At 36.5% G+C, this 25619-nt stretch overlaps 1 protein-coding gene across 3 annotated transcripts in view; it reads right to left on the bottom strand.

Annotated features, from left to right (window-relative positions):
* Dcaf17 (DDB1 and CUL4 associated factor 17) overlaps window positions 1-25619 on the bottom strand; it is a 71629-nt gene that overhangs the window by 18927 nt on the left and 27083 nt on the right. For 2 of the 3 annotated variants that reach the window (XM_074071083.1, XM_020183079.2), the window contains 4 exons: window positions 22508-22595; window positions 21726-21809; window positions 19556-19711; window positions 18714-18806 (listed from right to left, as the gene is read on the bottom strand). In XM_074071083.1, the coding sequence (XP_073927184.1) occupies window positions 18714-18806; window positions 19556-19711; window positions 21726-21809; window positions 22508-22595 (421 nt within the window). Of the gene's footprint in view, window positions 1-18713; window positions 18807-19555; window positions 19712-21725; window positions 21810-22507; window positions 22596-25619 lie in introns of those variants that run through there. The other variant, XR_012447251.1, reaches the window with a different exon arrangement.

Here is a 25619-nt window from a genome sequence, read left to right as displayed (position 1 = left end):
GATCTTGAAATTCATATGGCACTGCCCAGGGCTATGATACCTGAAACAATATTTAAAAAGTTGGAAAACCCGTACTTCCTCATTTCAAACTTACTACAACACTACAGTGATAAAAAGAATGGGGTACTGGCATAAGGGTAGCCATATGGACCAATGGAATAGACTTGAGTGTCCAGAAATAAATCCATTCATCTGTGGCCAATTGATTTTTTTTTTTTTTGGTAGGACTGGGGTTTGAACTCAGGGCTTGGAACTTGCAAAGCAAGTACTCTATCACTTGAGTCACACCTCTGGTACATTTTGCTCTGGTTATTTTTGGAGATGGGGTTCTGCAAACTATTTGCCTAGTCAGGCCTCAAACCTCAATATTCTGATTTTACCCTTCCAAATAGCTAAAATTGCAGGCATGAACCACTGGTGCCCAGCAGGCTAACTGATTTTTGACCAGGGTACAAAGACTATTCTACGGAGGAAAATAGTGTCTTCAACAAACAATGTTGAGATAACTGGATATTCACAAACAAAAGAATGAAGCTGGGTCCTTACCTCATACCATATACAAAATTAACTCAAGGGATCAATTGCCATAGAAGGAATGTTTGTGTCACCCTAAAAAGTGATGGTATTTGGAGGTAGGGCCTTTGGTAAGTGATTAGGTCAGAGTTCCCATGACTCTTCACAATATGTGGACCCAGCATGAAGATAATCTATGAACTAGAAAGCCCTCACTAGACACCGACTCTGATGGAATTTAAGGACTCCTTAGATTCCAAAATTCTCTACAAGATTCCTTACAAGTACAATTTTGTAATTTATCTATGAGAAATAAATGCCTGTTGTTTATAAACCACCAAGTCTATGGTATTCTGTTATAATAGCCTGAGTAGACTAAAAATACAAGAATCTAAAATTATTAGATTCTTAGAAGAAAGCATAGAGGGAACTATTTGTTACCTTGATTTAACAATGGATTCTTAGATGCGACACCAAAAGCATAAGTAACAAAAGGAAAAAAATAGACAAATGGACTTCATCACATTAAAAACATTTGAGCTTCAAAGGATGTTATGAAGAAAGTGAAAAGACAACCTATAGGAGAAAATATTTGCAAATCAGATATCTGATAAGGGTCTAAGCTTCAGAATATATAGAAAACTCTTACCATTCAATGACAAAATGACAATCCAATTTAAAAGTGCACAAAGGACTTGATAGACATTTCTTAAAGAAAAATGGCCAATAAGATATGAAAAGATGGCTGGGCACTAGTGGTGCAAACCTGTAATCCCAGCTATGTAGGAGGTATAGGTACGTAGGGGATCACAGTTCGAGATTGGCCCTGGGCAAAAAGCTTGAGACTCTATCTAAAAAAAAAATAACTAAAGCAAAAAGGGCTGGAGGCATGTCTCAAGTTGTAGAGTGTCTGCCTAGCAAGCACTATGCCCTGATTTCAACCCCCAGTACTACCTAGAAAAGGAAAGAGAGAAAGAGAAGGAGAGAGAAAGAGAGAGAGAGAGAGAGAGAGAGAGAGAGAGAGAGAGAGAGAGAGAGAGAGAGAGAGAGAGACTGGACTAACTTTATTAGCCATTTGATAAATGAATACAAATCAAAACCTCAAAGAATATCACTTTATCCAAAATGGACTAGAGATGTGGCTCAAGTGGTAGAGTGCCTGCTTTGAAGCACAAAATCCTGTGTCTGCCCTGAATTCTTTAGCGAGACCAGGAGCCTGCAGTCTGTCTCCAGTGACAGTTACAACTCTAATAATCTTTTATTATATGACAGATCTTGGGTACAGAAGAAGGCTCCAACTGACTCCTCCCATTAGTGAGGGTTCCTCTTTTCCTTGGCTAGGCAGAGACTGAAGGTCAGATTACCCCAGCCTCATCACTGATTGAGGTGGGTCAGGGCTTATAAGTGAGAGTTTGTAAATTGTCTCTTTCCTCAGCCCTGAGAACCTGAAGTTTTATCTTTAGAATTTTGAGTTTAGCTCTTTAGCCTCTATTATTATGGGCTGAATTGTGTCTCCCAACCCCCAAATTCATATGTTTAGGTCTTGGCCTTCAATACCTCACAATGTGATTTTATTTGGAGAATAGGGTCTTTAAAGAGGTAGTTAGCTGGGAGTATAGCTCAAGTGGTGGAGCCTTTACCTATAGAAAGCTCCAAGCCCTGAGTTCAAATCCAAATATCTGCAAAAAATTAAAATTAAAAAGTCTCATTAGGGTAGATGATAATCCAGTATAACTGGTGTCCTTATAAGAAGATGAGATTAGGAAATTAATGTGAGTCAACTCCCTGTATAGCTATCCCTATCTCAACTAGCAAAAACCCTTGTTCCTTCCTATTATTGCTTATACTCTCTCTTCAACAAAATTAGAGATAAGGGCAAAATAGTTTCTGCCAGGTATCGAGGGGGTGGGGGGGAGAGGGAAGGGGCGGAGTGGGTGGTAAGGGAGGGGGTGGGGGCAGGGGGGAGAAATGACCCAAGCATTGTATGCACATATGAATAATAAAAAAATAAAAATTAAAAAAAAAAGATGAGATTAGGGCACAGACATACACATGAAAGGAAGATCACACGAAGACACACAAAGATCTTGATCTGCAAGCCAAGGGTAAAGCCTCAGAAAAAATCAACCCAACTAATACCTTGATCTTGGATGTTTAGCTTCCACAATTGGAAGCTACGTTCCAGAAATGTAAGTTTCTGTTTTCTAAGCTTCTCAGTCTGTATTAATTTCTGGCCTATCTCTCAGCTTAATAATCATACTAATAATCAGAAAATGTCTCATGGAGAAAACCAGTCTTGCATTTGAGCTTTTCTCCCTTATAGGTCACACCAATCCAGCGTTGCTGTAAAAAGTTCTGCAGGTGACACACTCCCAAAAACCCAGCACTTGGGAAGCAGAGGCAGAAGGATCATGACTTGTGAGGCCAGCCAGTGCTACGTTGAAAGTTTGAGTCCAGCCCTATCTCAAAAACAAAAACAAAAAAGCCAAAAATCTTGCTAGCTTCTCTTTCTTCTATTAGAGTCTCTCTGTTTATGTCAAGCCCAAGAGGGAAGACAATTATACCTCAACTAGAACAAGTTCTTACCCAACTTGTTCCACAACTCTCTGATACCTTTACAATTTTGTAACTCACCTATTTTATTTTCTAGCTATTGTAGCAAAACCATTGAATTACTGCAAATTATTCTATCGAGCTTACAAGTTAAGGTCTTCATTAAACAAAATAATAGCAAACCAAAAAATATAAAAGGATACATTACAACCAAGTTGGGTTCATTTCAGGAATATATAATTGCTTTTACGTGCAAAAGTCAACTAATGTAGAAAGATGGTTATTTAAATATATGTAAAATTTGATAAAAATGTTCATATAATATGGAAGGTACTCTTAGTAAAGTACAAAGAAATTTCTTTAATTTGTCAAGAGTTATCTATTTAAAAAAACATGGACAACATTGTACTTAATGTTCTATAACATTGTTGAAATTGTTTACTCTGAAATTAAGGACATATAGAAGGTCTCAAACAATACAATAAGGCAAGAAAAAGAAATAACAAATTAAGGATATATGAGGTAGTAAGATTGAATTTTCCATTCCTAGTTGGGCATCAAATGATATAAAAGTGAAATTTTAAAAATGTTCCTTTTATAACATCTAGTAATAGGTCTAAAGAAAGATGTATAAGGCTTCCATACAGAAAATCTAGGCCAGGCAAAGTGTTTCATGCCTATAATCTCACCTACTCGGGAGGAAGAGATCAGACCACAGTTCAAGGCCAGCCGGGGCAAAAAGTTAGCGAGACCTCATCTCAACAAAATAAGCTGCGTATGCATGTGACCCCAGCTGTGCAGGAGGTATACATAGGAAGATCGCTGTGCAGGCTGGCCTGGACAAAAATTTGAGACCCTATCTGAAAATTAACTAAAGCAAAAAAGGCCTGCTGGCATGGCTCAAGTGGTAGAGGGTCTGCCTAGCCAGTGTAAAGCCCTGAGTATAGACCCAGTACCACAAAAAAAAAAAAAAAAAAAAAAAAAAAAAACCTAAAAATTTTTAGAAAACTTGAAAATTACTTAACATGGAAAGATGTAGTAAGTGAATACACTGGAAACTTAAAATTGTAAAGATGTCATTTCTTGCTAAGCTTGTTAATGCAAACCCAATCAAAATTACAGAGCAATTGAGAAGTAGATTCTAAAACTTGTCTGTTGGTTTCAAGACCAGTCATCAGCTCCTAAGAGAGGAGAATATGGAAGGACATATAGCGTGTTATGACACGCTATAAATCTATAGTAACAGAGACATTATGTGTTACAATTTGGATCATAAATGTCCCCCAAAGGCCATGTATTAAAAATCTTGGTCACCATCCTGTGGTACCTTGGGAGGTGGTGGAACCTTTAAGAGGTGGGGCCTAGTGGAAGTAGGGGCATTCCCTTCCATGGAATATTGGAATCCTGGTCCCTGCCTCTCTGACACAGTTAGAGTCACAGTTTAGCAGTTTCTAAATTCATCTTGTCTTATTCCTATATCATTGCAAGCACAATTAGCAATGCTGTTCTTTGCAGATAGAACACCTAATGAGTTACATGATCAAACTTATGAAATAGCCACAAAAGGTGTTGTCTAATGTGTTTTGATAGTCATTACTCAGCAATAACTCAAAAGTAGTCTATTAAGTTCAAAGCCAGTAATGCATTTATCATAGCATATTGCTGAAATTCTAAGATTCTACGATAGTAGAAGTTAATAACTTCCCAGAAATTCATACAAACTTACAGTCACTATTTTGCTGTCACCTACGAGTGTCAGCATTTATAAAAATAACAGGTCTTAATTTCACACAATTATGGAATATGTATTCTCTTGTAGGAGCATATGAAAACCATATGCACCTGAAACTTGGGGAAACATTCTTAAGAACTGTGGAATGGATACTCTTCTCAGTGGTGACCTGGACTGGCAAGTTGGCAGTACTAATGTGTTTCTCCCACACCTCCTTTTAAGAGTGGGTGAATCTTGTTCCTCTGCCTCTACTGAAGGCCAATGTCTGGAGCTTGTTTCTATCACCAACTCCTACCTCAATACCCCTCACAACTCCCATGCTCACTCCCCATGGGGCAGTCCTCAGTCCCATATTGGTGAGTAAGCTTAGCATCTAACTGCCATTTGTTTCCTGGATAGTAGAAGGAGGAAGTAAGAAAATAAAGTGTTAACATTGAATCCATTCATTCTGAGCTTACAGGTTAAAATAATCAATGGAAAGTAGAAGCTAACAGAAGACTCTTAGAAGAAAATACAGGAGTAAATCTTTGCAAACTTGCATATAACACGAAGAGCACAAACAAAAAAAAAAAAGAAAAAGAAAAAAATGGACAAAATGAAAACCTTTTGTTTCAAATGACACCATCAAGAAAAAGACAACCTGCAAAAATGAGAGAAAATATTTGTTTTGTAAACAAATGCCCCCACACAGCACAACAAGAAAAATTTGCAAGTCATTTATCTGATAAGGGACATGTATCCAGAATAAATGAAGAACTCACAAATCAACAAGTTAACAGTAATTCTATTTAAAAAATAGGATTGGGCCCAAGCTACACCTATAAATATTTTATGCCATTATCTTTGACATAAGGTCAAGGCCTTTGCTTTAGGTTTGAGTTGTTATCTTTCATCTTTCTGGCATAAGCCACACTTATTGGCTATAATTTTCAGAATTGGTGTGTGTATGTGTGTGTTGCTGGGGAATGAACCTATAACCTTGCACATATCAGGCAAGTACTCGCTCTACTACTAAGCTACATCCCCATGCCCCACAACTGACATTTTCAAAGACACACTTGGAGTCATCTGTGCCCAGAATGCTTTCGAACTTTTTCAATTACCCCTTTTATCAGACAGCCTGCTTCACTCTTGGCCTCACTCCTCTCTTGTTCTAGCCACTGTGACTAAGGCTATTCTGTGTGGACTGCAAACTTCATGCTGGCAAACCTGCCTTTGATGCTCAGGTAAACTGTGCTTTGTGCAATCTGGAAATTCTGGAGACAGATGTTCTGGAGGTGAGCCTTTGGGGAGCTGAGCCTTTGCAGAGCAGTAGGTAATATCTGTAAGATCAATTCTTCCCCCTTCTCCCCAACCCATCTCACCCATGCTGCCCTGAGGCACAGTTTACATGGCTTCTCAGGTTTGTCCCGGAGATTAAACATTTAATTGCACCTAGTGTTGGCCAGCCTGATAGAACACCTTCATACTGGCTTCCTTTTGTAAGGAAGGCCCTGTAGCTGTGCTGAGATTTCACTCCTTACCAAGGAGGTAGCCCATGGTTTGTACTTCAGGGTCTGCATCTGCTTTTGAGGGTACTGAAGCTGAGGCACCTCTTAATCTTTTACAGCTATTTCACCCACACCTTATTTGACAACAGTTTTTAGTGCCCTGATTTTAGCAAGTCTTTTCAAAGTATTCAATCGTCTTCTGCCTTCTCCCTCATTTTCTTCCTCCCCCTTTCCCTCCTTTTTCTTTCTCCTCCTTCTTCTCTTTTGGCAATAGTTTTCTTTTTTGGGGAGGTGATTCTGGAGTTTGAACTTAGGGCCTCACACTTGCTAGGTAGGCACTCTACTACTTGAGCCACTCTGCCAACTCTTTTTTGTGTTGGGTATTTTTGAGATACGGTCTCAAGAACTGTTGGCTTGGGATGGCTTCATTCGAACCATGATCCTCCTGATCTCTGCCTCCCAAGTAGCTAGGATTACAGGAGGGAGCCGGGGTGCCTGTGTTGGCAACAGTTTTTAGTGCTGATTTTAACAAGTCTTTTCAAAGTATTCAATATTCTTTTCTTCTTCCCTCTTCCTCCCTCCCACCCTTCCTTCCTTTTTTTTTTTTTTTTTTTTTTCTTCTCCTTCTTTTTTGGTGGTACTGGGTTTTTAACTCAGGGCCTTGTACTTGCTAGGCAGGTGCCACACCCCCATCCCTTTTCTGCTTTAGTTACTTTCCAGATAGGGTCTCATGTTTTTGCCTGGGCTAGCCTTGAATTGAGATCTTCCTGATCTCTGCCTCCTGGCTAGCTGGAATTATAGATGTAAGCCATCACACCTGGCCCCAAAGTTTTCAATCTTCTTAACAGAAAAAAGCAAAATTTTCTTTTTAACTTTCACATTTCAGTGTAGTAAGTAAATTACATAATTACAGCAACACACAAATCTGGCAAAAAGAGGTTTAGAAATAAACATAATTGGACCCTTGGTAAGTAGAGAACCCATGAATGTTCCTGGAGAGCATTTACAAGCTTGGAGAGTAATTTTGCTGGCTTTTGCAGTGTTTTAAAATTAAAACTACGGGATGTCATTAAAAACTGAAACATTTAGCATAAATCAACATTTCTACATTAAAAAGGAATGATAAGACCTGGCAACACTGGACTTATGTAGAAATAGACTCCAGAAAGGTATGGATAAGTCTGGGTCTGCTGAAGGGTATTAAACCTGGGAAGTTGAACTCTACTTTGTCTAGCCTCACAGAAATCTGAGGTATGTGCTGGGATTGCTTTGTACCAGTTGTACGTGGAGAACAGGAGGCAACAATGAGAGTCTCTATAATCAGTAAAGTAGGTCAAATTCTTTTGACAGGGCAAAAATTGAGCAGCTCATACCATAGGAGCTTACCCTGTGTATAAGTGCTAACATCACCAGCTTTATGTCCTGTGAGAATATATAAAGCCGATGCTCCCAGCATGCTCTGCATCTTAAAAATCATCTCCGTAAATTTCCATACTTTTTTCTATTACAGAAGCATTCCCACCCTCTAACTCTGTTGGTGTCTTCCCATTGTTTGTAGCACTTTCCTGTTTGACAACACAGATTGGTGTCAGAAGTAGGACTGATGAAAACACCCCAGAGCATAGTTGTTGGGTTGACTTGAGGGAGACATAAGCAAACTGCAGGAAGAATGATTCTGGAATACCAGTGTAACAATAGGACCATCATTGCCACAGGGGCTATAAATAGGTTTGTAGATGAAAATGGGAAATTGCTTTAATGGAATATGTCTGTTACATCTTTGGTTCTAGGAAATTTGGCATACTAGACTGAGAAGAAATTACAATCTGTAATGGGCACTTATAATTTCCTGGTTATTTTTATTAGCTCTCACTAAGGTGGCCATATGTCTCCCTTTGTCAGAGGATGTATGTCACAGCTTGACTTATGCCTGTTATCCAGGCATAATGATTATTGTCATTTTAAATTTTCAACTGTCTGTGTTTGTTTTTTGGTTTTTTTTTTTTTTTGCATAACTGGGATTAGAACTCAGGACCTCATGCTTGCTAGGCAGGCACTCTACCACTTGAGACATGCCCCAGCCCTGGGTTTGGACAATAAACTATATGATCACTCCAGCTCTAGCAAAAGTGACAAAGGCACTCAAGATTTTTCAGCAGGGTCTAGGGGAGTAGCTCAGTGGTACAGTGCTTGCCTAGACACAAGGCCCTATATTCAATCCCCAGCACTGGGAAGGAAAAAAACTTCCACTTTTCAGCAGAAAGGGAAACAGGAAATGACTGGATCAGGAGTCCAGCTGGTAGCACAGACCAAGACAAATTCTGGGAATAGAGACATCTGAGGTGGGATGATAAGGTGTGGTAATAAGTCCAAGGATTTCTTCAAGTCCACAGGACTGCCAGCTAATAAATACATCTTTAAGCAGATGTGCGACAGCTGAAGTTTTAGATGAGGCAGGGGTTAGAGCTGGGAAAGCACTTAACTCACTGGCTTTGCCCTCTACAGTAAAAATGGAACAGATTACACACAGGAAAATTTAAATATGAGAACAGCTTTTAAATGATAATTCTTTGTATATGCTTTAACTAGTCTTGTTGATCTAACAGATAAAGCTTAAAAAGTTGTGCCTTTCAAAGAAAACTGAAAAGGTGCTCAGAATGGGATTTAGAAATGATTATCTACTGGATGGAGCACATGCCCATCTGGGAGAAAATAAAAATTACTCAATTAAGCTATAAAACTTTTATTGGTAAAACAATTGGTAAAGAATGTCTTTTCTTTTGTAAATTTCATTTGAGAGATTGACTTATAGATGCATATTATCTGGGTGGGTAATGACCTGAATATAAATACTTTCATTGATGTATCTTTATGAATTTAGTTAACCATCACTTCCATAGTGATGCAAAATTTCAAAATATGTTGAACTGAAATGGGTTCAAGGTATTAACTTGGATCATAGCAGGTACTGACTGGTTTTTCTACTTTCACTGTAACTTGATATGAACCTTCTGCACTGAAATAAGACAAGGAAAGGCTGGCAAGATATCCAAGGTTACAAGTCTTGGGAAGAAAATAATTTGAGTCTGTTAAGATTCTTGCCTTCTGGCTCTGGCTTGTGCAATTTTACCTGCCTCCTATAAATGTTAGAAGTGCTATGGAAGATAAAAATAGTGTTGGAAAAGGGGGTGGAAAAATAAAATGAAAGGTATTTGAAAGTTAACAAAATTAGTTAGCAAACTCTCAGAAGCTCAAGAAGTAGAAACACAGGACAGGAACAGATGGCATGAAGTCTCATGCTTGGAGGTGATGGGCAGGCATGTGTACTCAACTGACCCATCCAAGGTAGAAGAGGTACACTGAAAGGAGGAGAAGTCCAAGAAAATTGGGCAAAACAGAAATTGTGCTGTCCAGATGCAAGGGTCAACTGAACATGCAAATGTGAACATTTTGGTAATACCAACTCTCAACAGAGTTAATTTGAAGCAGTCACATTTCCTAAACATGTCAGCACTACCTGAAATTTACCACAGGGACTAATAGTCTGTTGACCTTCCACCAGGAAACCAAGTCCTGCTTAGCTCTATGGGTTGTCCACCAAATAATGTGCTACATTTGGGATTTCACTGTTCACCTCTACTCCCCATCCAACTGCTTTCCCTAAACAAAGTGTCTCTTTTTTGTGGTGACCATGTAGTTCATAATATTATGCGAAACTGGAGCAAGTATTTTTCAATCCATGAAAAAAATGTAGATTTTGCACTAAAACTTTTATAACTAATGTACTGAATTCTGTCTATATGAGAATAAAATCACTCGCAAAGGGGCAAAAATGTTAAAAGTATTTGTAAAGGCAGAAAGTCATCTGAATGTTATGAACTTGAAGCTACTAACATGTACCATAGAACAAATGTAGTGATAAATTTTATGAATTCATTACTGTAAAAATGACAAATTGTGGAAAGATTGAATTGCTGAAATTCTCTCAATATAAATAAAGTTAGAAATCTAGAGGTTTCAGGTGGATTTATCCCAAAAATTCAAGTAAGTTTGACATTCAAAAAAATCAATGTAACTTACCATATTAGCAGACTAGACAAACCTTATGATCATCTCAATAAGTGTAGAAAAAGCATTCAAACTTCAACATCTATACTTAAATGAGAACTGAAAAAAGCTAGGAATAGAAGGCAGCTTCCTCAAACTGATAAAAGTACTTCCATGAAAAATCTAGCTAACGTCATACTTAATAGTGAAATACATCCTCTATGTATATTGAAATGCCAAAAAAAATGATTCACACCTTGCAACATATAAAAAAAGTTGAAAACTGGACCGTAATATACCTAAAACTACAGCATTTCTAAGAGAAAACACAGGAGAGTGTGTTCGTGACCTTGCATCAGGCCAGGATACCTCAATTCTGGCACTAGTGGCATTTGTGACCTGTGTGCGATCTTTGTTATGAGGGTCTATTCTGCCATGGTAGGATGTTTAGCAGCATCCTGGTTTTCTACTCAGTAGATACCAGTAGTATCACAGCTGTGACAACCGAAAATGTCTCCAAACATTGCCCAATGCTCCTTTAGGTACAAAAGTACACCCAGTTGAGAACTACTGCTTTAGGCAAAAATTTCTTAGATACAATACTAAAAGTGTGATCCATAATAAAAATAAAAAGATATGCTGAATTTCACCAAAATTCAGAACTATTTGTCTTCAAAAGATAATGTTAAACTAGGTGCCAGTGGCTTGTAATCCTAGCTACTCAGGAGGCAGAGATTAGGAGGATCACGGTTCAAAGCCAGCCCAGGCAAATAGTTCTTGAGATTCTAGCTTGAAAAAACAAAAAAGGGATGATGGAGTGACTTAAGGTGTAGGCCCTGAGTTCAAACCACAAAAAAAAAAAAAAAAAGAAAGAAAAGACTATGTTAAGAAAATGAAAGACATGCCACAGACTGGTAAAGGACTTATATCTGGAACATAAAAAGAATAATCCCAATTTAAAAAAAAAAGTGTAAAAGACTTCACATGTCATCATAAAGATATACACATAACAAATAAATACATGAAAATATACCTGTCATCATTAGTCTATAGGGAAATAAAATTAGAACCACATTGAGATATCACTACACACCTATCAGAATGTCTAAAAACTGACCATACCGGGCGATGGCAAGGATATGGAGCAACTGGAATTCCCATATACTAAAGATAGATTTTGGAATCTTCTTAAAAAGTTAAACGTACACCTAATGTATGACCCAGCCATTCTCTCCTTAATATTTACTCAACAGAAATAAACATGTGCCTTTCAAAGAACTGTAAACAAATGTTCATAATAACTTTATTTGTAGTAACACAAACTGTAAACAACCTAAAATGCCTGTCAAAAAAGTGCCTGTTTTATACTGCTATAACAGAATACCACAGATGGGGCAAATTATAGCCAATCAAAGTCTTTGGTTCATTATACTGGAGACTGGAATGTCCAAGACTGAGGCCTGCATCTGTCGAGGGCCTTCTTGCTGTGCCACAATGTGGTAGAAGGCATCACACAGAGAGAGAATGCGGGAACATGTGGGGAGAGAAGGACAAGGAAGATCCACATTCGTCCATTTATCAAGAACCCAATTCCTAATAACTCACTCACTCCTGAGATATTAGCATTAATTCATTCAAAGGGCAGAGCCCTCATGGCCTAATCATCTCTTAAAGGTCTTACCATTGTCTCAGCATTGTTGCATTGGGGGATCAAGTTTCCAACACATGAACTTTGGGGGGAAAACACTGAAACCATAGCAAAAGATGACTAAACAAACTGTAGTTATATCCAGTTCATGGAGCACTAATTTGCAATAAAAAAGAATGAACTAAAGATACATGCAACACAGATGAATCTCAATATAATGGTACTAAGAGAACAGAACAACAAAAAAAGAATACTTACTGTATGATTCCATTTATATAAAATTCTAGAAAATACAAATTAATCTGAAGTGAGAAACAGATCAGAAGATGCTTTGGGAAAGGAGAAGAGTATAAGAGAGGAATTAAAAAGGGAGCATGAGAAAACTTTGTGGGGAGATGGTTATGTTCATTATCTTGACTGTGGTGATGGCATCTTGGGTATACACAGGGCAAAACTTACCAAATTATACACTTCAAATATGTCTAGTTTGTTTTATGTCAATTTACCTCAAAATATTTGTTAAGAAAATTTAAAGATCCCCAATAATTCTAAACAAAATCTGATTTTATTTTCTGACACATTTTATTGGATCTATAAATTTTTGCAAAGTTGGCTGTTATGAGAAAAAAATTAGTATTTATCCAAAATTCTTTATGAAACTCAATATTGCCTCTGATGAAGAATGACCCTACTATCCATGAAGAGAAGGAGTTAAAGGAGAGTATCAGACAAATCTTAAAGGCTGTTATTGATCTGAAACCTCCCTTTCATTGTTACGGTCCTTTAATCTCATGGATTAGTATTAATCTTAGGGATTCTATTTGAGATTTTAGTGCCCTGTGTGTGGTATTTTTAGTAGGCCTACACAGGAGGCTAAGCTCCTGCCCCACCTCTTATTCCTCCACATGGGGCTTAAGTGACTATGAGGAAGGGACTGAACCTGCATACTTTAGACAAATTCTAGGATGCTTGAATTGAGAACCAAAATGAATAAAAGAAAAATAAAGGTTTCTAAATTATTTGATGGTAATGGGGTTTGAACTCAGGGCTTTATGCTTGCAAGACAGGCATACCCCCAAACCTTTTTAGCCTTATTTTTCAGGTAAGTTCTTACATTTTTTTGTGAACCTGGGGCTTGAACTCGGGGCCTACACCTCAAGCCACTCCACTAGCCCCTTTTTCGTAATGGGTATTTTTCAAGACAGTGTCTTACGAACTATTTTCCCAGGTTGGTTTCGAACCACAATCCTCCCTACCTCTGCCTCCTGAGTAGCTCAAATTACAGGCATGAGCCACCAGCACCCGGAGGGATCTTATTTTTTTGTCTTTAGACTGCAATCCTCCTGTAGTTGAGATCACAGGTGTGTATCACCATGCCTGGCTTATTGATTGGGATGGAGGGTTTTGCTAACTTTTTTGCATGGGTTGGCCTCGAACCATGATCCTCCTGATCGCCACTTCCTGAGTATCTTGAATTACAGGAGTTAGCCACCATGCCATGTTCAAGGCTTCTAAACTTTTGAGCAGTTCTAAAACTTAAGAGTCTATTTGGTATTGTAACATTTACAGCCTAGAACAATATAGTTAGTGGGAAAAGGATAAGGCTTATTTAATATACTTTCATTATGAGAAAAATTTCACCTGATTTAGAACCAACACAAACTCTTAACCTTTAAACAAAAAAGGCATTTTTTGCTTTTATTTCACCGATTTATGTAGCCTGTTTTCTAGGACCATTTTGTTTAGCTCCATCATTCACAATAGTCTAACATGTACTTAAGAGTTCAGGTTTTCTCCCTAATGTCAGTCTCCATTAAAAGAGACTCCTCTGCTCCTTGGTGAGCAATGTATTTCATGTTTGAACAAGAATAATTCAATTTGAGTATCGGGTTATCTTAACTATTATCACAAAGAATTTTTCAGCAGTTCCTGATGTAGGAGAAGAATGTGATAAAGAATAACTGAGGTTAACTTGACAAGAAGGCTGATGGGCCAAATAGAAACAATTTGAATTTTCAATTGGAAGTGATTACACATTCACCATAAATGCAAACATAAGAAAGACTAACATCCACAAATGTCAAAAGAAAATGTAGAGTAACTGGAAGTTTCATACAATGTTGCTGGCTTGTAAAATGGTATAATCCTCTGGGAAAAGGTCTGGCAGTTTACACACACCTAATGGAGGACCCAAAATTCTATCACTAGAAATTTATCCAAGAGAAATGAAGACATACATTCACAAAGAATATGTTCAACAATGTCGATAGTGGCTTTATTCCTAATAGTTAAAAAAAAAAAAGAGCAGAAACAGCCCAGGTATCTATCAGTAGAAAAACAGAAAAACAAGCTATGACATATTCACACAAAAGAATACTCAGCACTAAAAAAGGAATAGAGAGGTGATACATATAACAACAAGAGACAATCTCAAAATCATTATGCTGAATCCAAGAAGCTTTAGAATATGCAATTTTAATCAGGGATACAAAGATTCAAAACAGTAGTTATACATGAGGGGTGGGGAACAGTAGGGATGAACTGGGAAGGAGTAGCAGAAAACTTTCTGGGATAATTACTATGTTCTAAAATATGAAAATTATTTAGATTACACATTTGCAAAAAACTCAACAAATTTATTTTTAAAGTTTGTGCATTTCATTGCATGTAAATATAAAATGAAACATTAAAAACTAAATAAATACAAATTTATGATATGTATGCTAATGTGTTGTGGGAAGTTTGCTGACATCTGCAACTTATTTTGAAATGCACTAAAATGCTAGACATATAAGTAATAAAACCAGTAAAATGTTGAATCTATGTGGTTGGTGTTTGGTTATTCACTAGAAAATTCTTTCAACTTTACTGAATATTTAAATTTTCATAGTAAAATGATGGAGGGAAGATCCTTAGTTGAACAAAATGAGTATCGTTTCTGAATGACTTCTAAATATGGAATGAAGAACCATCATTTCTGTCAAGTTGTGTGTGAATTGTATCTTATCCAAACTTTGTCTGAAATGTGAATAGTTAATAATCACTAAAAAAAAAACAATAGGGAGTGAGGAAGCAGGTCATGGAAAAAGTACTTGCCTAGTATGTGTGAGGCCCTGGGGTCAATTCTCAGCCCCAAAAGAAAACAAAAACCTCATACTTACTAAACATTTTCTTGTGTACTCAATATTATAATTGTCAGTATGCTACATATGAGAGTTTTCAAGAAAATTTGGTATAAATTTGCCAAATAAATGTAGATATGTTTCTCATCTGTGTACTTATTAGCTGTGGAAACTTGCACAAATGAACTTTCAAAAAGTCTCATTTCCCTCATTTGTAAAAGTTTCTGTTTTTTTTTAAAAGAAGTATTTATAAGATATAAAACATCCAATTGTTGGAAGAATGTGGAGTGTCTTTATTTATTTAAGTAGAACAATGCCATCATTGCATTTGTTAGTTCAGATAGTAACTAAGAGGATTTGTCTTGTTTTCTCTCAGAGAAATAATACTGTACAAAGTTAAAAAACAATAAAACTGCTGCATCGATATTGTGAAAATACAAGAGTAAAATGCAGAAGTGCCACTCTTTTCAGCTTAATGTCTGCATTTGCTGAAATAAAGCTACCCTGCTTCACTTGCCTTGCATTAAATACTTGGAGATGTTTTGTGGCTGTCATTAGCACCTGTTAAGTAGGTGGACACATAGCTAGAGTCACTAAAACAGTCAGGGGTGGAGAAGGTAAGTTAGGGCAGAAGGCTATTAACCACCACTCCCTTCTACCTACAATAGAATGGCAAAGTCTCAAGTCTGGCAGAATTAGCAGTTGCACAACACTGGAAAGCCTGTACCTTCTGGGGAAGCATGTAGTATGTTTTTTGCTATTTGTGACATCTACATTTCCTACATTCTTTTTTATCTTCTGTATCTTTCGGCATCTTCATTATTTTAAACATCAGCCATCCTATTAACAATCATGCAGCCCACATTCCCATATACTGCTACAGCTGGCCAAAGCTGCAGTTGCAGCTTATCTTTTTAGCTGGCACGTATCTCTCCTGCTTGTTACACTGCCTGTAACTCCCTGCTGTCTTTCGTACTAGGTCTATTTCCCACCTGGCTCATGTGGTATTTGGACCCTGGTCTAGTTTGATTTTGGCAGTGGAGATGCATTAAGAAGTTCTAAATGGTCACTTAATACCTAGACAGCAAGTATCCCAATCCCTTTCCCTACCAAAAAAGCCAGATATCTCAGGTACTTCTCAAATGCCTTTCTGAGTAGATGAGCTCCTTTCTACCATTTCACCAAAAGAAGGTGATCACCTTAAAGAGAATAAACTCTTAAAAAAAAAAAAAATCTCTGCCAGGACTGAAGATACCCTGTTCCGAAATACTATTGCAATGGAAAGCAAATGCTCTGCTGTTGTACAGCAACTGCTTGGAGCCCCTACAGCACTGCTTACTTTCTTTTTTCTGATATTGTGCCCTTCTTATTGGATTTGTTTCTCAAGATATAAATTTATTTGGCAGGATGGTTGAGATGCAGCTAGTGTATAACTGAAAGTTTGGACAATATCTAGCACACTGTAACTACTCCACTGCTTTGTAATCATAATGATGTTTCTAAAATGCTCTGAAATCTTCAGATACTAAATAGTAATATTAAATATGCATAAAATGAGAACGGGAATATGAGAATATTAGAATTTAACATATAAGGATAATTTTATCATCTTGTTCCTGAGGTAATCACTTCTACTTTCACAGATGGTTATTATACATTGGATCAAATCCAGAAAGATTCAATTTTAGCCCACATATAAATATTTCACCTTATTCTAAGATGTTAGCACAGGTTGTACATCACTAATCTGGAAATCCAAAATCCAAAATGCTCCAAAATCTAAAATTTTTTGAGTATTGACACAACTGAAAATTCTACACCTGACCTCATGTGAAAGAATGCAGTCAAAACATGGGCACACTAAAAATATTATATAAAATTATCTTCAGGCTATGTGTATATGGCATATAGGAAACATAAAAAATTATATTTGTACTTGGGTACCATCCCAAGATCTCATTATATGCATAGAAATATTCAAAATAAGAAAAATATTTGAAACCTAAAACACTTTTGTGTCCTAAGCATTTTGTAGAAGGGATCCTCAACCTGTAATCTTTTATCTATTGTACAAAACATGGTTTTAGGTTTGTTTCCTTTATTTCTTTTAATTTTACAGACCCTGCTACTAATTTCTTGACATTTATCCTTAGTCAAGTTGATCATAATAAACTTGAAATCTATTTGTAAACTTGCCAGGGCATGACTGAACAGAATTTACATAATTCCTAACATGGGATCTAGCCCAAACTGAAGGATTTTAATCTTCAAACTAAATTTAATTCCATACTAAACTTGAATCAGCAATGATTTCTACTGCTGTTCTCTGTCTCTCTCTTAACTAGTTATTCTTTTGAGATTGAGTCAGAGAAACAAGCTGAATGTGGATTACAAGCAACTGGATTTCTCAGGCAGGAAGCATAAACATTTTCTCCTTCAACTTAGGTTGCCTTTATTTAACATTCTGAAAAGTGTTATTGGAGTTTAAGTATCATAATTAGCTCTGTTCTAAAAAAAATACTCCTTTCATAATTAAACCAAAACTCTCTGTGGCTAATCAGGCAATTCTCATGCTAGGAATAACTCCTTTACTGACTGTTCTATAGGGAACCGACTAGTACAGGCCAGGTTACCTGGTACCTTTATCTTCTTGCATAGATATGAAAATATTTCCTAAACAGACAGTCAGACTCACTAAATAAATAAAATGGTGAATCAGAACAACATCCGTATCTGTATTAAGAGTTAAACAGGCTACCTAACAGATATTCATTTAAGGTTTGTATGGAATCTTCTTTACTAGTCTATAATAGAAACATAAATACTCAGTGAGAACATGAAGCCAATAGAATAAAATCAAGGATGAAAACAATTTGGGAACCAGAACAAATTCTTGTTATTATATACAAATATAAAACATATATACATATATTAGATTTTTTTTAAAAACGACCATGTGATGACATATTTTTGGCTCAAAAGTATGCTTTCACATTACATATCTCATTTCTCATCCTTAAGCAAAGTTTGGTAGAGGATATAGGATTTCTTTCTGTATCTTTTTGTTGTGGTTGTTTTTTGGAGGTACTGGGGTTTAAGCTTAGGACCTTTTGCTTTAGGCAGACGCTCTACCACTTGAGCTGTACCTCTAGCCCTCTGTATCTTTTGTATCTTCATTTTTGTCTCTCTCATAGTGTTACCAATCAAATTTTCATACTATCCTTTACGTGCCATGGTAAATCTCTGCATCAATGACACTCTCCTCAACAACTTAGAATTAATCTTTCCTTTTCTGCTCCCTAGCATTTTATATTTGCATTAGCATCTAGCTAAAAGCTCAAAAATGCCAGACCTCTTGGGACAACATTCTCAAAAAAAACTTTTATACAATATGCAGTTCTCATTATCTATGAAAAGAGTTTAGACTTAGTCATCTAAAGTTAACATAAGACCTTTTTTGGAAAATATTGCAGAATATGCCACACAGATACTAAAAAGGAGAACTGGACATAGCTGCTGAGTGTATTTTAGTCTCATAAGTTACCATTATCTTACTCGTTTGAACAACTTCTGTTTATGATCGCTGCTTCTTCCCCAGGGTCACATACCATCTGGTAAACATAGCAGCTGAAGACCCTGTTGGGTTTCTGTTCTATATGAAGCACCAAGTCTCTGTCAAAGTAGACTTCATGGCTATATGTCTGTAACAAAAACACAGTCACAGTCATATGGAATTTGGGATTTTATTTTTAACAGAACCATATACATTTATGTTGTTACTAAAATGTCATAGCACCTGTGCTAGGGATCTTCAAATACATGCAAAGAAGCAAAAGAGGTGCCAGAAATAGATTTACTCTTCATTATTTATGGCTATGCAGATTATTAACGGAAAAAACACAGTACAAAACAGAATGAAAAGAACTCTGGTCTGAGAAGTCTGAAATCCCAGATTCTACTGTCAAGACAGTTACTACCTATCTCACTATGCGTCCATATGCAAGTTAGGCCTCTCAAGTTAAACAGTGATCAAACAAGACCTAGATACAATGCCTGCCGTTCCCTTATATATACTCTAATAATTAAGAGCAGGCAAATATTTCAGTACCTAGAAATCCAACTTGCTTAGATATGTGGGGATTCATTATACTATGTCTTCACTTTTTAAAATGTTATAGACTTATAATTGGGAGAAAATCAAAGAAAGGAAATAGCATGTCTCAGGAAAATGCATAAAGTTTTATCTTCAAGGCCACTAGTAAGAAGGCATCCCCTCTAGTACCAAGGGGAGGAAGGCTGAAGAAGTACTCATTTTGTCTTGTGTACTGGATAATAACTTCTTTCATGTGGTTATTGGCACAGGTGAGAATGGACTGATGTGAACATGTTCTAATAAATGGCACTCATAAAGAAAACTCTTACAACCTTGTATCCCAGTAATTTTACTCACCACATCCCATGACTCCACTAGTGGAATGCTTTTAAGTAAAGTTCCATATTCATTGCAGTGGAAATCCAAGTGAGCTTTTCCCTCAGCATCTATTTGAGTCACAGCTACCACAGAAAGCAAATCCAACTCATCTTCATAGTCCACAATTTTGAAAGTCTTGGAGACAGATGAATATGGCATAAGAAAGAGGAGTCAAATCCAGTTAATGAGTTAGAAATATTCTTACATTGATAGTTGAACTACTATATTACCTATAAAAGTATGGCAGAAAGAAGAATAAATGGGTGAGAGAATCAATAGAAATGTGTCTTTACTTATCAGCCTAATAAAATATTAATTCCCAGGTTTCCAAAGCTAAGTAGTATCCTATAGATTTTGACAAACAACCAAGTCAGTCAAAGTATAACTGAAATTCTCTATAATGACAGCAAACCAGAGCATATTCAAACTCAAAAGAAGTATCCAGTTGCTACCTCTGACATGTGTGTTCATGGGTTCCCAGATAGGACTAAATATATGAAGTTCGTATCTGAAACTTAAAGACTGCTCTCTGAGCTCTAAAAGTTATAACACCAGAAAAATAGTCATTTCTGAAAGGAATGATAACTCATCACACACAATTTATATTGTTTGCCATCCTTTTTTTTTAAAAAAAAACAAAACAAAATCTTTTTCATTCTTTAAAGAAAGCAAAATGGCTATTTACACTTGAGGGGGAATATTAGAAACTAAAATACAACTAACAGTATAGGACTGGGTCAAGAGGGGTTTTCTTTGATAAAAAGAAAAAAAAAAAACCAAAACCCAGAACTCTGTCTCCAAGAAAAAAACCTGGAACTTACAGGGGAAGTAGATCATTGTTCAGCCAGCCAGGATGAACCACAGGAAGGCACATCTTAGCTGAAAGCCTGGTATCAACATTCAAGATAGACACAAACTGAAGTACGTACGGCTCAAGTGGTAGAGCACTTGCACAAATACATATATTCATATATATGCTGTTTTTAGACAGCTGCCACATTCTGTGCCACATCTAACCTATTTTAAAAGATTTTTAAAAACTATCTTTAGAAGGCCACTTTAATGTTTCCACTTACATATGGTCACACAAACAATGTAGGTTACATGGTTTAAGTGGATTTAGTATTTATGAGATGGTTATATATTTTACATAAGCTGTCAATTGATTTCATAATATTTCTAATGCTTCTTTATTTTTTTCTTTTTATTTATTTATTATTTTTTCTTTTATTCATGTGCATACAATGTTACAATGTTTGGGTCATTTCTCCCCCCTCTCCCCCCTTAAATCCCCACCCTCTCCCTCTCCTCCCAACCCCCTCGATACCAGGCAGAAAATATTTTGCCCTTATTTCTAATTTTGATGTAGAGAGAGTATAAGCAATAATAGGAAGGAACAAGGGTTTTTGCTAGTTGAGATAAGGAAGCTATACAGGGAGTTGACTTGCATTGTCTAATGCTTCTTTAAAGGAAAGGGATAAAAATGTACTAGTTTAGTGACCAGCAATGTCAAGTTGAGGATAAGCTGAACTGCTTTGTTATACTTTCATGCTGCCCTTCTGCCCATGAATCTTTACAAACCTATGTATGCCTAGTAAGTAAAATAATTAGGCAAAAGCCATAAAAAAGTAACTCAATTTTCTATTAAGGAATTTTCCTTAGAAAATACACTCATTAACAAAATAATAAGCTAATCACGTTTTCAAATTATTTTGGCCCTATGAGTCTTTCTGCAAACAAAATCTTTTTTTTCTTTTCCTTTTTTTTTTTTTTTTTGCAGTATTGGGGCTTGAACTCAGGGCTTTTATCTTGAGCCATTCCACCAGCCCTATTTTTGTGAAGGGTTTTTCAAGATAGGGTCTTGAGAACTATTTGCCCAGACTAGCTTTGAACCACAATCCTTCTGATCTCTGTCTCCTAAGTAGCTAGGATTACAGGCGTGAACCACCAGCACCTGGCTGCAAACAAAATCTTACCAATTATTCCAACAAGAGAAGATGATGGAACTATACTGGCTGAAATAGGACACACATTCAGCCTGTAAGGAATCCTCTCCCAGTATCTACTCCAGAGTCTGGGAAGCACTAATTTGAAATTTGCCATGCAAGTACACAATGATTTGGTTGGTTATCTTTGGCCAAAGTAATACCTCTTGTTCTGGGTCGTCATCCAGAAGGTTAAAACTTTTTTTTACCACCCGTCCAGAAGCTGTAACAGTGAGTAAGTTTTCATTCTATCACGTGGAGAGAAATAAAAAGATAGGGCAGGTTCTATTATACATAGTGAAAGGCAAAATGATTATTAACAAATTTGGTAAAACTAACCAGTCCTTCTCCAACATTGACAATTCTTTCCCAACTGAGGAAAGTCTACATTAGATTTCTGTTCCTTTAGTTAGTAAAATACTTTAACTTTAGTAAAGGCTTTAAGTGGATAAAATATCAGAATGGGCAAAATTTAATTAAAGGTTATAGGTTTGCTGCTTCACTTGGCCTTCTGGGGTTAGTACAGTACAGAAAATAAAAAGTAGATCCGACTTTAGAAATTTTCCTCCCCATAATTTATTTCATGGTCTTAATTTATACACTAAAGGAAAAATTATCAACTAGGTTTAAACTATGGTATGTAGCTTTTAAACATTTACATATACACCAACTAGATTTGCACAACTAATTAGACCAAAGATTGATAATTCACCAATAAAAACCTTAAACCTAGAAAGAAAATGGAAACAAGCAAAAGATATACCCAGTATAATCAACTCTCCTTAAATCTCATACACACGTAGGGCTAGAACTAGCTCCTCATGTAGACAAAATAATTAACTTTCATAGTGTTGTGCTGTTGTTTTCAGCCATACTCAAAGGCAAACCTACTTGCATACTGTAAAGACAATTATATACAAAAGATTTTAAAGTATTTCTGACTTACTGTGTTCTCCCTATTGGCCCAAATGACAAAATCTTCAGATATCTGATGCTGAGAACTATTATTTTCTATTTCACTTAGCTTTAAAACTCTGAAAAGGAAAAAAGAATTCTAAAAATCTAAGATCTAAAACACCATCAAAGTGCCAAAGCTGAACTACTGAAATGAAACTCATAAAAATTGTAGTACCAACACTGAATCCTCTTCTCCTGATTAGACTACAATATTAACATCTGATCACTGAAAGTTCATAAACTCCTTCAAACTTAGATTTTGTTATACAGAAAAATACAGCAACCATGACAATAGGTGGTACTGGAAAAGGTAATGAAGCAGCTTGCTCAGACCTAAACCATTTTCCAAACTGCTCTGAAGAACTTTATCTCTTCTATCCTGCAACAGTTGTCTAATGTCTCACCCCTAACAATGACATTATGGTAGGTATTTGTATTTTTATCTCTGAAGACAGAAATGATATCTAAGAACAACATTTAGAGTTAACTATAAGAGAGACTGGATCAGCAACTAAATCTAAACTAAGAGTTTTCATGATAAGGATGATATTTAAAAACTGCAACTAACAATACTTTTTCTTAGGATTAAAAGGTCTGATGGTTCAAGCTTATTAAGCAAGAAAAAACAAAATAATTTATTTACCACCCACACAAATCTGCCCACAAATCATTAACAAGCTTCCAAAGCACAATGTTCTCAAAGCTCAAAGTTTCACATGCATGCAAAGAGAACAGCAGGGAGAAGTAGCCAGAGATAGCTGGACACCGCAGAGTTGCCAGAGACAAAGAAATCAGAAACTGTTTTAAATTGCTCAGTTATCTTAATTAACACCAATATTTAAAAGTGTCTACCTGGCAAAAGGACACATGTTCTTTGTGGGCACATATTCTCTCTCTCCCTCTCTGTTTCTGTCTCTTTCTTTCTTTTATGGTACTAAGGACTGAATCCAGGGCTTTGTGCCTGCTATCACTGAGCCACATCCTTAGCCTTTGGACCTTATTTTCCTAAACTCAAACTAGTAAGAGTGGCAACAAACATTAAGATGGGTGGTAATAAGCATTAAAAGTGAGATTAATGGAAATTGAACCAGTTTAAAAAATTTTGTAAAGGTTAGTAAAACTTATTTCATTAAATCCTTTCATTTTCTTTGTAACAGATAGAGAGACATGCACTGATTATTGTGAAGCATAAAAAATAAAGGAGACACTTCCTTTCTTATTCAACACATATGCAATGAGAATCTATTCTGTGCCAAGTACTGTACTCAAAGTTACTGGTGTCAGAAAAACAGATCTTTTTCCTGTCATTATGGAAAACTAATTAAAATTTCACTACATGCTACAGAGCAAGAATACACAGTGTATATAATGAAAATATGATGGGCAAGTTGATCCAGCAAGAGTTTCAGGGAAGGTGTTTGTGAAGAAGTGATATTTAAACTGGGTAGGAGAACAGGTAGAGGAAACAGACTTCCAAAAAGGGAACAGATCCTCAACTGTCTGAAAAGACGGCATGACTAAAATTATCTGAACAAGGTCTTTCAGATCTTGCTATGTTGGTCTTTATCCTAAGAGCAATAAGAAGCTAGGAAAAGGTTAAAATAGAAAATAGGTTTTCACCAGAAATTGAATTTGCCAGTACCTTATTGTACTTTTTAGTCACTGGGGGAAAATAAAAGAAGAAAAAAATGTATTTTTTTTGTATTTGTTAATGTTTTTAAAAATCCTTTCCACAGCTAAGAAGAATAGAGAGTGCAAGAATGGATTTTAGGAGTTCTGTAAGTTGGATATTACTGTGGTCTATGTTAGTGATGACTGAAGTCTTACCAAAATGAGGACAGTGGCCAAGGGTAAAAATAGGTAGACTTAAAATAAATTGGATTGACAGAATGTATGGTGTGTGTGTGTGTGTATGTATGTATGTATGTGTGAGAGAGAGAGAGAGAGAGAGAGAATGCAGCCAATTTCTGGCATGAGCCTACATGAGAAATTCGGGCTGGTATATACATTTTGGAGGTTTTGAAGTATTTATCTTTGAAGCCAAAGGAATAACTAGAATCAAGCAGGAAGAGAATGCTGAGTGAGAAGAGAAGACAACCTAAATATTAAGAAAATGTGGTATCTATACACAATGGAATTTTATGCAGCCATGAAGAAGAACGAAATGTTATCATTCACTGGTAAATGGATGGAATTGGAGAACATCATTCTGAGTGAGGTTAGCCTGGCCCAAAAGACCAAAAATTGTATGTTCTCCCTCATATGCGGACATTAGATGAAGGGCGAACACAACAAGGGGATTGGACTTTGATTACATGATAAAGTGAGAGCACAGAAGGGAGGTATGAGGATAGGTAAGACACCTAAAAACCTAGATAGCATTTGTTGCCCTCAATGCAGAGAAACTAAAACAGATACTTTAAAGCAATTGAGGCCAATAGGAGAAGGGGACCAGGAACTAGAGAAAAGGTTAGTTCAAGAATTAACTTAGAAGGTAACACACATGCACAGGAAATCAATGCAAATCGACTCCCTGTATAGCTATCCTTATCTCAACTAGCAAAAGCCCTTGGTCTTTCCTATTATTGCTTATACTCTCGCTTCAACAAAATTAGAGATAAGGGCAAAATAGTTTCTGCTGGGTAGCAAGGGGGTGGGGAGGAAGAGGGAGGGGGCGGGGAGGGGTTAGGGAGGGAGTGGGGGAAGGGGGGAGAAATGACCCAAACATTGTATGCACATATGAATAAAATAAAAATTTAAAAAAAAAAAGGATATCCAACAATTAGTGGAAGTCTAGGTAGAGGAGGAAGAGCATGAAAGATTACTAAAAAAGACAGATGAACAAAGACAAAAATATTTAGAACTGTGATGTCAGGGAAGCCAAGTGAAAAATATTTCAAAGGAGGAGAGGTCAACTTGCAGGAGATGTGTATGCCCTGAAAACAAACAAAATAAAATATAAAGCAGTCTACTACTTTTCTTTTGTTAAGGCTGTCTTTCAGAACAAAGACAAATAAATCATCTCCTTTCTTATTAAGCCTAGAGAATTAAGACCTGATGAGGAAGGCCAATCTGTAATTCCCTTTTATTCACGCCATCAT

Source organism: Castor canadensis, chromosome 4 (genome assembly GCF_047511655.1).
Source record: "Castor canadensis chromosome 4, mCasCan1.hap1v2, whole genome shotgun sequence".
NCBI lineage: Eukaryota > Metazoa > Chordata > Mammalia > Rodentia > Castoridae > Castor > Castor canadensis.
Note: the sequence above shows the minus strand (reverse complement) of the source record. Positions and strands in the feature narration are given on the sequence as shown.